The sequence below is a fragment of the Molossus molossus genome, unplaced genomic scaffold (genome assembly GCF_014108415.1).
Source record: "Molossus molossus isolate mMolMol1 unplaced genomic scaffold, mMolMol1.p scaffold_m16_p_19, whole genome shotgun sequence".
Lineage (NCBI taxonomy): Eukaryota > Metazoa > Chordata > Mammalia > Chiroptera > Molossidae > Molossus > Molossus molossus.
Window position 1 is genome coordinate 1,487,756 of NW_023425354.1, and position 15,150 is coordinate 1,502,905.

The 15,150-nt window shown below is 66.1% G+C and overlaps 2 protein-coding genes across 2 annotated transcripts in view; both read right to left on the reverse strand.

The window, feature by feature from the left end:
- Positions 1-2,472: 2,472 nt before the first annotated feature.
- CHMP6 (charged multivesicular body protein 6) lies at positions 2,473-9,147 on the reverse strand. Its single transcript, XM_036268866.1, has 8 exons — positions 9,066-9,147; positions 6,855-6,964; positions 6,666-6,753; positions 5,932-6,018; positions 4,939-5,004; positions 4,568-4,648; positions 3,842-3,896; positions 2,473-3,352 (listed from the first exon to the last, which is right to left on the reverse strand). The coding sequence occupies exons 1-8, from the start codon at positions 9,126-9,128 to the stop codon at positions 3,297-3,299; spliced, it is 606 nt and encodes a 201-aa protein (XP_036124759.1). The 5' UTR covers positions 9,129-9,147; the 3' UTR covers positions 2,473-3,296.
- A 4,655-nt stretch (positions 9,148-13,802) lies between these two features.
- RPTOR (regulatory associated protein of MTOR complex 1) overlaps positions 13,803-15,150 on the reverse strand; it is a 175,518-nt gene continuing 174,170 nt past the window's right edge. The window contains exon 34 of the mRNA XM_036267872.1: positions 13,803-14,820. Within this exon, the coding sequence (XP_036123765.1) occupies positions 14,752-14,820 (69 nt within the window). The 3' untranslated portion in view covers positions 13,803-14,751. The remainder of the gene's footprint in view (positions 14,821-15,150) is intronic.

Consider the following 15,150-nt stretch of genomic DNA (forward strand, 5'->3'; position numbering starts at 1 on the left):
CCTCAGAGCCCCTGCACAGCCACAGCCCGGGCACAAGGACAGGGCCGAGTCCAGTTGGAAACACACTCACCTTGACGGTCACCCGGCTTCCAACAAAGGTGCCTCGGACTCGGTGGGAAATGACCGTCCGTTCAACAAACGGCGCCGGGACAGTCGGACGAGGCATGGAAGACGCGGTCAGTGGATGAACTGGACGGCCTCCCGAGCTACGTCCGCGGGGAGCTGATAGTGAAGCCAGCGCAGCACCCGTGCATTCTGAACCCCCAGCTCTGCGGGAAGCTTCACCCCAAAAGCCAGATCAGAGGGCAGCGTGGCTCTTGCGCCGTGACCGCCTGCCGAGACGGGCTGTAGTGTTCTCTCCTCGGGGACAGGGTCCCAGGCAGCGAGGGGCCTGGGCGACACCAGGTCCCCAGTGTGACACTTCACCCACATGAGGACACCAGGGACGGGACAGGGTGTTGGCGGGGTCGTTCAAGGATGGGCGAAGAGGACTCATGGACACGGACAGCTGGGTGGTGATTGCAGGGAGGGGGTGGAGGTGGAAGGGGGCAGGGAAGGGATACATGGTGATGGGAAAATGAAATAAAAAAACAAAAGATGGGGGTGGCGGCAGGGGGAAGATGTCACCAGGAAAGGTCTGGAGTACCCCCTTTCCTCACGGGGATCCCCGCACACAGGGCTGGAAGGACGCTGGCCGTGTGACGGGGCCAGGGCCACGCAAGGTCACGAGCTGTCCACTGGGGAGGCTCCAGGCTGGGCGTGGCCACGATGCCAGCTCCCCAGGGCCTGGGCCCAGCTGTTGGCACACCGCCCACTGCGCCGTACTCCTTCTCAAGTTTGGGGTGCAACCAGCAACCCAGCTCCAGGCCTCTCCTGGGAAGGGGGAGCCAACTCCACCAGAGGTCCCTGTGTGGTCACAACACCCCCAGAGCTCTGCCGGGTGTCGCCCAGTTTTCTCTGCAGTGGGGCGGGGTCAGCAGGAGACCCCTGGGAGGGTGGGGACAGCAGGGCTTGGGGATGTTAGCCCGTCCCCACTGCTGGCTGGCAGCGTGACCAGGGTGCCCTCTCCTCTCCCCCCCCCAAGGTACACAAATAGGTCCTGAACACCCCCAACCAGCCCCGTGGCCCCTAAGGCCTCTCCCACCCTGGGGCACGGGCGCTGCGCTGGGCGCTCGCGCTCTGTCCTCCTCCAGGTCCGTCCCCTCAGGGCGCCAGCTGTCACCAGTTTCTCGCTTAATTCTGACTTGCAGTCGTCACAGGTCTCATGCCCGTGATCAGCTGTTAGGCTCACAGGCTGGGTTTCAGGGACAGGGGTCAGCACTCAGGAGTCTCGCCCCGGAAGGAGGGGCTAAGCACCCTTCCACGTGCACGCATGGGGTGACCTCCAAGGCGGAGTCTGGGAGGCGGCGGGCAGCGCCGGGTGTGGGCAGGGCCTCCCCAGGCCCAGGAAGGACTGGTGGGAAGACTGCCCAGCATGCGAGCTCTGACCTGCACCGAGACTCGGGGCTCCTCCCTCCTCCCGGTCGCTCCAGGAGATGAGGTGCCCCAGCCTGGGCCAGGAGGGGCTGGTGCTGCAGGGGGCAGGGGTTCTCCCTGTGCTCACCGGGGAGGGCGGCCTGCACCCCGACACCCACCGCACAGGACAGGCCTCGGAGGACAGCCCCCAGCTCCAGGGTCCTGGGGAGGCCGAGGGAACGGGCTGGGGCCATGGTGGGTGCCTCCCCAGAAGCAGGATGTCCATCTCCTGGGCCCAGGCGCAGAGGGGCAGGGTCACAGGGCCCATTCCTCCTTCCAGGTGAGAACTGCCCGGGAGCCCTGGGCAGATGGCAGCTGTTACCAAAACACCAGCAGGAGGGCCCAGCAGCCACCGCACAGGCCGTGCCAGTTCCGCAGAATCCAGACCGGCCAGCAGAGCCCCCTGCTGGCGGAGGCGTGCACTGCACCTGGGGAGGACCCCGTCACACACAGCGAGGTGCACCTGAAAACACAGGTGCCAGCTCCTGCCCGAGAACCCCAGCGCAGGCACGTCCACTCAAGGCCCCTTGGGTGGGATGCCCTTCTCTTCTCGCTTGCTTTCTGGGACATCTGGCTTCCTGCCAGGGCCTCAGGACTTCAAACCAGGCCCTGGGGCACCAAACCGCCCCCCTCCCTCACCACAAGGGTCTGAGGCCCAGCCACCAGCCATGAGAGTCACACAGATCCTCTCAGATAAGGAGAGGCTACTAGTGTCGCCCCCAAGGGAGGCAGGGCCAGAGCTCCACCTGCACCTGCCTGGGGGCAGCTGCCCAGAGGTGACCTCGAGCCAGGGCCAGCTGGCACTGGAGCCCTGGTCACCAGGCAAAACGAGAATCTCCCCTATTCCCGAATCCCCAGCCCCACCGTGGCTCTGCCCAGACAGGTGCCTTCGATGAGCGTCCCGAGGTCGAGGGACACCTGGGGTGCGGAGGGCACCTCTGACGCACTGGCTCTCCCAGACCCCAGGCCACGCGGTGGCAGGTGTGGGACCACCTTTAATGGGGGCTGAGGAGGTCTCATGTTTGTTCCTGTTGGGAGTGAAACCCCAGCGAGCCTGTCTAATTCCAGAATGAACCGTGAACCAGGGGAGTGACTTCCACCCCCATGGCCTGTGCCTGGTGCTAGATAGCTCGGCGCCGACAGGCCGGCAGGTCCCCAAGCTCCAGTCACGGGAGTCCCACGGACAAACACGTCTCATCAGCACCTCTGGGAACCCCGGCAGGACCCGCTGGCTGTCTTGTACTGTCCCTTCTTAGCAGGACCCACAAGTGACGAGTGGTGGTCAGGGCTCCTGGAGCCGTCAGTCCAGCAGGGACGAACCCCTCCTGGCCCCCCACCCCCAAATGCAGACACAGAAGCATGGAGAGGCTTCCACCCCAAATCCACGTGGCAACTGGGCGGCCGGGAAGCCTGGCCAAGGAGCGGGAGCAGCCGGAAGCGAAGGGGAAGGCGGGCTGTCTGGCGGCCTCCCCAGAGCGAGTGGCCTGCAGGTCTTCGAGGGGCCAGGACAGGAGGGCAACCAGTGCCAGGCGTGGCCGGCCGGCGTGGCCTCACGGGCGCCACGGCTTCAGAAGCTGAGTTGGTGGCAGGGTGTGGAGGCTGCCACGGAGTCCAGAAGGAGAGCAAGGCAGCAGCTGCCCCTGGGGAAGGCGCCCGGGCACCGACAGCGAGGCCCGCGTGCGTCAGCACCGTGGCCTGGGAGCCCGTCGGGCTGGCCACGCTCACACTCTCTGCGGGCACCAGCCCTGCGGCGTCCCTGCAGTCCGCGGGAGAAGGCCGAGTTAGGAGGCTGCCACCAGGTCCGCCTGCCTGGGCCGGGCCTTGACGGGGACTTTCTCTGTGGACGAAACAAAGAGATGTTTGCCCACAGGCAGAAGCTTCTAGAGGACAACAGGCGCCCAGGAGCCAGGTCCAGGCTGTAGCTCCGGGAAGAGCCTGCGTGGCTCCTGGGGCGGCGAGGCGCACACAGAACCCGCAGGGCTGGCGGGCGCCGAGCCCGGAGCGCACAGGAGCTCCAAGGCACAGGGGAGGAGACAGAAACGGGGACTTGGAACAGAGGAGGCAGGCCCAGCGGGAACTTCCGCAGGCTATCAGGTGACGTCACGGGGCAGAGGACGCTGGCCCAGGAGAGCCTGCACACCTGACCCGCCTTTGCAGGCTCCTGTCTCCAGGACACACCTCTCCCAACGGGGGGTCAGCTCTTCCGAGGCTACCCACCCCAGGGTGAGGCCGGGGCTACCCACCGAGCTGGGGAGCGGGTAGGACCCCCGGCCAGAGCACTCTGCTGAGCCGCACTCACTGTTCCCCCAGGGGTAACGGGGCGTACCTGGCTTCTTCTCAGGAAGGGGCTCTGAAGGGACCTCTGGGAGCTCAATTTGTTCCTGTAAGAGAGAGACAAAGGGCTGAGACACGACCCAGGAGGGGACAGGGTCCTGTCTGCTTGGCTGACCTCGGCTGGATTTAGGACGCACAGAACCCTCCCACTCCAAAGCCCCCAGTGCGCCCTCCTCAGCTTCCGAAACGGCTGGGACATTGTGAAGGGGGACTCGCCCCAGCATCGGGGCCCTAAGGGGCTCCCTGACACTCCGGTTCAGCGCCTGGGACGTGCCAGGACCACGGGCGCCTGGGTCTGCCGTGTGGTGGGGCTGTGTCCCAGCCGGTGCTGGCGCCCTTCTGGCCCAGGGGCAGGAAGTGACCCAGTAGGCAGGGCAGCTGGGCCCCACAGGGTGAGTAGCATCGCTAAAATCGGCCGTCCTGGCCAGCCTGCGGACGGGATGGGGCCGGCGATGCAGGCTGGGCACAGCAGGCTGGGCACGCTAGGAGTGTCCCAGAGATGGAGGCCCCCATCAGGGAGCGAGCGCCAACCTCGGGGCTTGGGCAGGACAGCCCCGTGGAGGCCTCCAGGGCTGGTGTGCGGTGGAGAAAGAAAACCCAGCTAATCAAAGAGCCACCGTCCTGCCCGCGGGAGGCAGGCCGAGGCCAGCAGGCCGCCCGCACTCTGTCCAGACCACCGGCAGCACTCCTGGGGGCACAGCTCAGGCGGGCCTCGCACCTGAGTGATCGCGTCCAGCTCTTCCAGGATGGCGTCCTCGTCTTCTTGAGTGAAGCTTCCTGCCAACAGCTCATCTATTTGCTGCGGAAGAGGAGCCAGGTGAGGCCTGTGGCTGGGCCGGGGAAGGCAGCTGCGTGGGGGGTCAGCCCTGCCTCGAGGGCCCCTCCTTTGAGAAGAGGGGCCACACAGGGCAGGGGACGGCGTGAGCCCCGGGTGGCCCCGGACATTCGCCAGGCTGGCCAGCTCACTCACTGCTGGTGAGGCGGGAAGGTGCCCCGAACCCGGCGCCACCTACCCGCTGGTACTCCACCTACCCGCTGGTACTCCACCTACCCGCTGGTACTCCACCTACCCGCTGGTACTCTACCTACCCGCTGGTACTCCACGGCCTCCTGGGTCTCGTCCAGGACCCGCTCCACCTCTTCAATGGACATCACCTAGAGACCGACCACAAGTCCTTGAGGCTCATGGGTGAGGCCTTTACAAGGACCCCAGCACTGCCCGGCCGGCCTGGCTCAGTGGAGGGAGCGCTGCCCCAGGGACTGAGAGGTCCCGGTTCGATTCCCAGTCAGGGCACGTGCCCGGGTTCAGGCTCGATCCCCAGTAGGGGGCGTGCAGGAGGCAGCCGATGGATGGTTCTCTCTCACTTCAATGTTTCTCTCTCTCCCCTCTCCTCTCTAAAAAACCAATAAAAACATATTAAAAAAAGAAAACAGCCCAGCGTGAAGGCCCCTAGACGGCCAGGGCACAAGGCCCCCCCCCATTCCTGCACAGACGGAGGCAGGCCACGCGGGACGTGTCACGTCACTGGCCATCCTGGCCCTAGGCAGCGACCCGGCGGCCCCAGCCCCGGCGAGACGAGGAGGAGTGTGTGGAAGTCGCTCTGGGCCGGCGCCCGACTGCTTTGGGCAGCAGTCCCCAGCAGCACCTCGCTTGCCTGGCAGGCACCCTGCAGCCCCCCTCAGAGAGCACCACCACCTGGGCTCTCGGCCCCGACCTGCCCCATCTGCTCCTCGGAGGCGCAGGGCTGTGCACAGCCTCTCTGGGCCCCACCCTCTTTTCACCAGCCGCATCCATGTTGCTTCTGAGAGGCGGTGCTCACCTCCTCCAGGAAGCCCTCCCGATTAGCTCACCACCCCTCCTCCATCACAAGCAGACTGTGACGTTAGCATCTGTGGATCCAACTCAGTGTCTGCCCATCGCCCTGTTCTCAGGTCAACATCCGAGTTTGCCTGGCCTGCTAGACTGTGTCCTCTCCCAGCGGTGCCGGGCTTCCCCACCTCCCGTCCAGCACGGACCCCTGGCCGACGGCCTGGGTGCAGGCGGGCACTGCCCCTCCTCTGCTCCAGCCCCGGACGACCTACCTGGTGCATCTTATTCAGACACTCATTTCCGAACTGCAAGCCCTCGATCACCTTCATTTCAATCTGGGTGAACTCAATGCTCTGGACCTGAGGAGAAAAACACCCAGACCTGTGAGGTCAGAGCCTGCCGCAGCCTCCTCGAGACTCACGATGGCATTTAGAAGAAGGCCTCAATTCCCACTCTGGGGAGACTGTCCCGTGGCCCCCCCACCTGTCCTCTCCTGCTCTCACCACTTCTGGGGTGCAGCAGGGCTGAGAGAGCCCAGGAAGGGCCACCAATGGCTTATTAGTAGCTCTGGTTAGCAGAAAGCTGGAACCCACTGTTTAGCATCTAATGCCGGGGACACCCCAGGAACCTCCTGCTGACTCCCGACACCTCCAGTCACCAGGCAGACCCCTGGCCTGCCTGAACCTCTCGCCTGAATTGGCTCAGCTCCCAGACCCCATCCTGCGAGAGCCAACCCGCCTTCCTGAGCTATAGGCCCGACCCATTCCGAGCCTTGGGCCGAGAGGTCCCAGAAAGGCAAGATGTCTCAGTCCCCAGGGGAGACCCCTGCAGCCCGCCTGGCCCTCCACGCACCCCCTTAGCCAGAAAGGCAAGATGTCTCAGTCCCCAGGGGAGACCCCTGCAGCCCGCCTGGCCCTCCATGTACCCCCTTAGCCAGAAAGGCAAGATGTCTCAGTCCCCAGGGGAGACCCCTGCAGCCTGCCTGGCCCCCACGCCCTCCGCCTACCATGGTCTCCAGGCTGGTGATCTGGTTTTCTGTCTTGTCCAGCAGCTGCTCCCGGTACCGCTTCTTCTTGAGCAGCAGCTTGGCCCGCCTGCAGAGGAGCCGGCGGTGACCCAGCAGCCCACCCCTCGCTGCCCCGCCCACCCCGGGGCCCATCCCAGCCTCCTGCCCAGCGCTGCTGGGTGCACTCACTCCTTCCTGCCGTCCCGCAGGAGCTGCCGGGCCACCTCCCGCTCGCGCTCCAGCTGCTGCGTGACCCTCTTCTGGTACTGCCTCAGCTTGTCCCGCTGCTGCTTCAGTTGCTGTGGGCACAGGTCTCGCCTTAGCGCCTGGGCGCTGCGCCCCCCTCGCCAGGCCGCCCTGAACGCTACCACCGGAAGTGCACGCTGTCTCCCAGGTGATGGGGGTGGGGTCCAGAGACCATGCTGGCTCTCAGAACTGGGGGTGAGGGGGCACCCAGGTACCCTGCAGTGCATAGGGCGCCCTCCACCCCGAGTCGGTCGGCAGTGTCCACAGTGCCAGCACCGAGAACGCCGTCTTCGGGGAGAGCAGGTGCTCTGGGGCCAGGTCAGGGGGTGTCAGTGCCTCCAAGGTTCAGTCACCCTCCCACCCCCGCAGCTGCCCTCCGGCTTCGCTCCTCCGTGGGCTCCAGCCATTTCCTCATTGTGCGTCAGCTTCCCCGCTGTCGCCACTCAGCGCACAAGGGCGAGTTCAGGTGCGCTTTGCACGACCTCGCCGGCGCCCGGGACCCTGCACTCGCGTGAGCCCTGCCCGCCCGGGGCACTCACGGCTCTGCCCAGGGCCCCGCCAGGGGCGCCGCGGAGAGCCCCAGGACACCGCCCCTCGCACTGGCGGGGCTGTCTGGGCAGATCGCCCCGAGCCCGTCGTCAGTCAGGGCTGCACATCTGCAGGACCCAGCACGGCGAGAGGAATGACCCGCCGGGGTGGACGCCCTCCGCTGTCGGGAGCGGTGGGTCCGGTCTCTAGTGTTGGCCCCAGCGCGCCACAGGTCAGACCACGCGAAAGGGGCCTGCTCTTCCCAGCCCGTCCCCGGTCGCCCGCGCTGGCCGTGCGGCCGGAGGGGGCAGGAGTGGCCAGACTGCCCCTCTGGACAGTGAGGGGTTTCAGCAGAGGGTCACGCGCCAGGCACTGAGCCTGGACGCTTCTCGGCTCGTTTCCCTCCTGGGAAAACAGCGAGCGAGGATCTGCAAAGTGTGTGCCAATTACACGGCCCCTGTGGGGACCCCACCAAGGTGGATCCTGGCAAAGAAAGGTCTCCCCGGGGAGACACCCAAAGGTGGTCGTTAGAAGAGAATGGCCTCGGGGCTTCCTGCTGGGCCAGAGGCCAGTCAGCCCGGGGCAGAGGGCGCGGGGCGGGCGGGGCGGGCAGGGTGCAGGGGGCGCGGGGCGCAGAGGGCGCGGGCGCGCCGGGGACGGGGCGGCGGGCAGGGCGCAGAGGGCGCGGGGCGTAGAGGGGGCGCCGGGGGCGGGGCGGGCAGGGTGCAGGGGGCGCGGGGCGCAGAGGGCGCGGGCGCGCCGGGGACGGGGCTCCGGGCAGGGCGCAGAGGGCGCGGGGCGCAGAGGGCGCGCCGGGGGCGGGGCGGGCAGGGTGCAGGGGGCGCGGGGCGCAGAGGGCGCGCCGGGGGCGGGGCGGGCAGGGTGCAGGGGGCGCGGGGCGCAGAGGGCGCGGGCGCGCCGGGGACGGGGGCGCCGGGCAGGGCGCAGAGGGCGCGGGGCGCAGAGGGGGCGCCGGGGGCGGGGCGGGCAGGGTGCAGGGGGCGCGGGGCGCAGAGGGCGCGGGCGCGCCGGGGACGGGGCGCCGGGCAGGGCGCAGAGGGCGCGGGGCGCAGAGGGCGCGCCGGGGGCGGGGCGGGCAGGGTGCAGGGGGCGCGGGGCGCAGAGGGCGCGCCGGGGGCGGGGCGGGCAGGGCCGCGCCGGCCTTCGGGACCCGGGCTCCCGCCTCCGGAGGGCTCGCCCCCCTGTGCCCACGAGCTGCCCACCGCGGCCGCTTTCTCCGGTGACAGCCACGTCCGCTGCCGTGGCGGAGCTTCGGTGAAGGGCGCTTTGTTTCCCGGTCCCAGGAGCCGGGACGGGGCGGCCTGCCGCGGGGCCCGCCTGCCCTTGGGACGGAGCCTCGCGTCCGCTGCGGAAGCCGGGGGGCAGCGAGTGCTGCTCGCCGCGGCCGCCCCTTCCCGCCGCAGGGCCCGGCGGCACCGAACGCGCCCGGGAAGCGGAACCGCATCCCCGTCGCCATGGCAACGCGCGGCGCGGCCCCTCCGACCCGGCTCCGGAACGGCCCGGAGGCCGCGCGCCGGCCGTCGCCGCCCTGGCTCCGCGGGCCCCGGCCCGGAGGCCTCCCCCCGCCGCCCGGCCCGCGCGCCGCCCCGCGGGCCCGCGCCTCACCAGGATGGCCTTGTCCTGCTCCGTGACGCGGCTCTGCTTCTTGCGGCCGAACAGGTTGCCCATGGCGCCCGCCCGCGCCCCGCGCCCCCGCCTCCCGCCGCCCGAACCCGTCGCGCCGTCGCGCCGTCGCCGCTCGCGCCGTCGCGCAGCCCCGCCCCCGACGGCGGCCGCTTGGGGCCCTGCGCCGCAGAACGCGAGCCGCGGCGTGGCGCCCCCTGGCGCCCGCGCAGAGACCTGCACGCTACGCCGCCCGGGCCGCGCACGGTGCGCAGGGCGAGCCGCCCGCAGAATGTCCGCACCTGCGCGGCCGGGACTGCGGCTTCGGCCTCCTTCGGTGGGATCCTTGCCGGTGGGCCCGGCGCGCAGCGTGACTTCCGAGGCCAGGGCACGAGAGGCCGCGCGGCCAGTGTCGTGGGAGTTCAGCCACCGAGTCCGAGCGCCCAGCAGCCCCGGAGAGGCCTGCGCGGACCAGAGGGCCACCCAGCACCCGCCGCCTGCGGCTGCGCCGCCCGCTCCGCCCCAGGACCAGGGAGGCGCCTTGGCTGCTGACTGCCCCGCTGCAGGTCGGCGAGGGGGCAGCTGGTGGTTCCGCAGCGGGAGACGGCGCAGCAACGGTTTGGGCACCTGGGAGGGACGGGGATCTCACCCTTAGGACCCACCAGAGGGGACCCTTCTCCCCTCCGCCCCGCTAGGTGCTGGACGACAGGTCGTGACTCTCCACTGAGTACTCACATCCGGTCCCTGTTTGCCAGATCTAGAATCTTTCTGTTAATGATCAATTTGCGCTTCTCTAGACCGCCCATCTGCTTTGGTTCTGGGGGCGCTTGACCCGCTGGCCCCGGCACCCTCCCCTGTGACTGCTGCTCAGCAGCCCTGCCCACCGTGCCCCGCCCTGTTCCCAGGAGAAATCGGGGGACCTCTAGCGTCATTCTGGGCCTGCGGACCAAGGGGTTACTTGGGGCCTCTGGCAGGGTGTGTGCTTTGGGGACACAGTGACAGCTTGCCTCCGACACACTCGGGCCACCTCCACCTGTCCCTGCGCCCCGGAGTCTTCCCTTGTGTCCCCCGAGGAACGTCCGGGAGCTCGGCGGGGCCATGTCACGTCGTTTCCAGCCGCAGAGGAGCAAAGTGCAAGGCTTCTCGCGGCGAAGCCAGCCCTGGGCCCCGGGTCTCCGGACAGTGCCCCGGGATCCCTGCCTGCTCCTCTGGGCCGCCGTGCGTGTGTCCCTCCTCGATGTTCCAGAGTCTGCAACACCTGGTGTCCTTGGGGTGTGACCAAGTCGGCTGGCATGCCACCGCAGTTGGGGTCTGGAGGCCACCAGGGCCACAGGTGGGGGCCTATCAGCCTTCCCTGAGCAGGTGACAGCCTCAGGTGGGGTCCTCGCGTGAGGGCCGCTGGCAGGCCGCCCTCAGGGAGCTCAGTGGGCTGGGCAGTCGAGGCCAGTCCACTCGGCTCTCCATTCCGACTTTCACACTCTCTGACCGGGGAGGCTGACGTTTCCAGTCTACCCAGCGATTCCACAGCCGCGGGATAAAACTTGGGAGTGGTTTCCAGACACAGCGGTGGGGCTAGGAGAGAGGGGTTTTCCTGAAAGTCACCCTGCGTACTTTCTGACTCCACCCTGAGCTGAGAACTTACTTATTTTAAAACATGTTTTCATTGATTTTTCAGAGGCAGGAAGGGAGAAACACCAGTTGGCTGCCTCCTGCACGCCCCCTGCTGGGGATGGAGCCCACAGCCCAGGCACATTCTCTGACCGGGAATGGACCTCAGTCCGTGGGGACAGCACTCAGTCCACTGAGCCACATCAGCGGGGCTTGAGCTGAGAATTTGAAGCCCTGGCTTGCCATTAAAAAGTGAATGTAGTAGAGCCCGGCCGGTGTGGCTCAGTGGATTGAGCGTCGTCCCATGGACTGAGAGGTCCTGGTTCCAGTACCAATAGGGCACAGGCCTGGGTTTCAGGCTTAATCCCCAGTAGGGGGCGTTCTGGAGGCAGCTGATCAACATTTCTCTGTCACATCAATGTTTCCAACTCTCCCTTCCTCTCTAAAAAAAGCAATAAAAACATTAAAAAAAAAATGCAGTCTTTCCCAGCGCACTCAGAAACCACCAGCCTGCCACAGTCCCCTGCCCCTCAAACCTGGCACCCAGGACACGCTTCCAGGCGACTGCGTGTGTGGCACAGCCCTGCCCGGAGCCCCATCCCGTCTTCATGGCTGTGACAAATGGCCGCAAACCAGGCAGGTTAAACACTGTCCCAGTCTGGAGGCTGCAAGTCTGAGACCAAGGTGTGGGCGGGGCCGGCCCTTGTGGACTGTCGCAGGCCCCTCTCCTGGCACCGCCTTCTCACAAGGACACAGTCATACTGGGTGAGGGCCCACACTAATGACCTCTGTAAAGACTCTCCAAGTAAGTTCGCAGTCTGAGGTGCTAGGAGTAAGACTTCCACATGAATGGGGGGGGGGGGGCACACGTGCAACCCTTAACACACGAGGATCATCACTTCATGTAACTTCAGGTGACTCTGGGGGGCGCGGCCAGGTGGAGATGCTGAGAATTAAGGTTGAGACATCTGGGGGGGTCAGCCAGCACAGCAGACAAGGGTTCTTGGAGAGGCAGCCTCACCCTAGACGGGGTCTGGCTGTGGTGATCCCCAAACTGGCCACGTGGTGGCACTGCAGGACAGGATGGAGGCCACAACGGTCCCCAGCACCCAGTGGCTCTTGGGGGGTCATTGCAGAAAGGCGGTCAGAGACCAGGTGGGGTGGGGGTGGGGTCTGGATACAGGCAGGATCTACCATGAATGTGTCGGTGGGTGCCTGTCCATCCGTCCATTCGTCCATCCATCCATCCACCCACCCACCCACCCACACTCGTTCAGCACCTGCCCCGTGTGGGCCCTGCACCCCTGATGCCATGGGTTTGCATGGGGCACAGACACAGGGTGACCTGGTTGTGTGATGGGTGAAGGGATATTGGGACAGTGGTCAGTGGGGGGACAGCGTGGGGACAGGAGGGTGTGCAGGAGCAGGGTCCAGGGAGGGGCTCATGTAACCTCGATGTTTGACATTTGTTTTTAAAGTGGCTCCGGCCACTCCCTGTGGGGAGAAGGGGTCATAATGGAAACGGCTTGGAGATGAGGGGTTGCCCCTCTGAGAGGGGGTGAAGGGGTGAGGTGGAGGGGGGCAGGCAGCCATGGGGGGAGGGGTGTGGAGGACGAGCAGCAGGGGATGGGGTCATTAAAGAAAAGCACAGCACACACTGGTCCTCACCACAGCCTTGTGAGGGGTCACCAGGGAAACTGAGGCACAGAGGAGTCACCTGTCCAAGGTGGGGCTGGCATGTGAACCCCTAATCTTGGGGTGAGTGGATGGGAAGGACGTGCAGCAGCGGTGGTGACCCTGGAAGTGGCACTGACCTGCACTGGGCAGGGAAGCAGACACGGCAAGAATTCGGCTTGTGTCTGAATCCTAATTGTAAGGTGACACATTCGTCATTTACAACAAGAAACGAGCGGCACAGACATGAACCGGCGGCTTGACCCCTGGCTCAGGCCTCTCCTCGGACGTGTCCCAGCCGCAGGGCTGGGCACTGAGGGCAGGCGCCTGTCTCGGGAGTGACAGCTGACGGGATGCTCCCGTGATGCCGCCTGGCCCACCCCGCAGGGTGCAGGCAGCACCCCCCACGTGGCCGAGGGGTTGTTTTGCAAAGACCAGGCTGCCAGCCCCGTGCTCCTTCGTGAGCAGTTTATTGTCTGCCAGGCTCTCGCGCCCACTTACAGCCCACGCCTTGTCCAAGTCCCTTCAGCCCTCATCCCGGTAGAATAAATAGACGTGTGAGCCTCCGCGAGGCTCTGGAGCTGGGTAGCGTCATGATTGAGTTTTCGCATCAGACCTGCACAGACTCACAGCGGGCGGCAGAGGCCGCACTGGGACAGGCCATGATTCTGTCTCAAAGCAGAGCCGCATGTGAGCCTGGAATCTGGGGAACCGCTCCCCGAATCGGACACTTTCTCAGTGCCTGTGGGTGGAGCTCAGCTCCCGGAGGTCCGGGCAACGCCTGGAGCACCTCGCGGAGCCGATGGCGCCGTGCGGGCAGTGGGACTTTCTGTGGCCTTCCTGCCCCTGCGTGGCTCTCACCCGGAACATGGTGGAAGGTCCTGTCCCAGAACCTTCTCCTGGTGGGAACATGCAAGGCCCACGGCACAGGGCCTCCTGCACCCAGCGCGCCGGGCGGTGCTGCCCGCCTGCTGAGGCAGAGCCTGGTCTGCAGTGAGGCGCCCTGACCTGCCTCACCGCTCTGCTCACTCAGCCTCGCGGGCCTCTGACTGGCAGGGTGAGTTAGGCACCTCACTCCTCTCTGGATAATCCTGATTCCCAAAGAAAATGGAAAAATTGCTTTTCAAATATCATCATTGTGGTTGTTTTGTTTTCTAAGAGCTATCTGTCTGTGATTGCTTAGCCCATTCTCCGCGGCCCTTCCTGGGCTCAGTTGTCATCACAGCTCCCCTGCTGCACCTGCACACGCAGACACACACACCTGCACACGCAGACACGCACACCTGCATATGCCTGTGCACTCAGACATGTACATGTGCACATGCAAGCACACACACCTGCACATAACTGTGCACACGCAGACACGCACATACCTGTGCACACACCTGTGCACACACCTGCGCACTTGCAGACATGCACACCCGCACATACCTGTGCACACGCAGGCACACACACCTGCACACTCACACAGCACAGGCATGCAGTCTGCACATGCCTGTGTACTTGCACATGCATAGACACATGTGCACACACACCCATACATACACACGCAGAGACACGTGCTAAAGCACTTGGCAGGGAGCTCTGCTGCGTCACCGCTGCACCCCTACGGGGACCCACCGATGCTCTCGGGTTCCAGCTGTGCCTCCTCATGTACACTGTGTGGTGCGTGTGCAAGCCCAGGTGGGAGGACCACAGGCCTGGGCAGCGTCCCTGCGCCTGCCAGGAAGAGCCGCCCGTCGGCAGAAACGAGCCGTGGCCTGGGCAGCAGCTGAGTCGCTGAAAACCTGCCGGACCCTCCAAGGCACAGTTCCCTCTGGCTCGGGGGACAGGGGCCCAAGCTCAAACCCAAGGCCCTGCCTATGCTGGGGAGGTGGCTGCATTGGGGGGGACGAGCCCTGGTGGGATGGCGGAAGGCCCGGTCTTGAACCCCAGCCTCTCCTGGCTGCTTGGAACGGCCACTGTGAGCCCACAAACAGAAGGGTGCAGCAGGCCAGGGGCCACCTCGTGCTCACTGTGGCCAGGCAGTGGCAGTCCAGGGACCTGCTGGGCGGCCGAACCCTGGGGAAGCCAGTGTCCACCTCGGAGCTTTGTGGAGCTCATGCTTGGATCAGTGGGAAATAAACTAGTGTTTCCCCCTTTAAAACTCTCAGGAGAAAAACAGGACAGGAGGGTACAGGACGAACAGTGACTGTGTCCTCGGCCTGGAAGCTGCGTCTTGGCAGGAAAGCGACCGTCACACCACGGGACTCCACCAGAGCCCCTTTCCTGGGCTCCAGGCGCAACGGTGAGGACAGACAGACAGACAGCGTGGGCCTCTGGGAGCCCTTGGCAGCCAGGTCAGGACCAGAGTTCCCGGGCAGCGGCAGGCCCACTATGTACACGCAGCCTGGCGGGGCGGGCGCTGCTATCTGACGCGCTTCTCCACGGAGTACACGGACATGTAGTAGTCGTTGCTGCCCACGGCCAGGTGAGGCTGCGAGAGGAGAGCGGATGAGCCGGTGAGCGGGCCCCCGGGGACGCCCCTGCCCACAGGCAGGTGCAGAAATGCCGGGACCCTCAGCGGCAGCTTCCGGCAGAACTGCGTCACCCCTCCAGCACCAGAACCCACACGCTGCCCCGTCCCTGACCTCTCTCAGGACTGCCCAGGGACGGATTGGGGATGCAATGCTGTGCATGTCAGCAGAGCCCACGGGGCCGGAAGGCAGGTGGGTGGAACCCTGGCATGAACCACAGTGGCCGGTGACCACGGGGGCTGCCCGTGGTAAGGACAGGCGCTATGTTGTGAGAGAGAGTGAGACGGGAA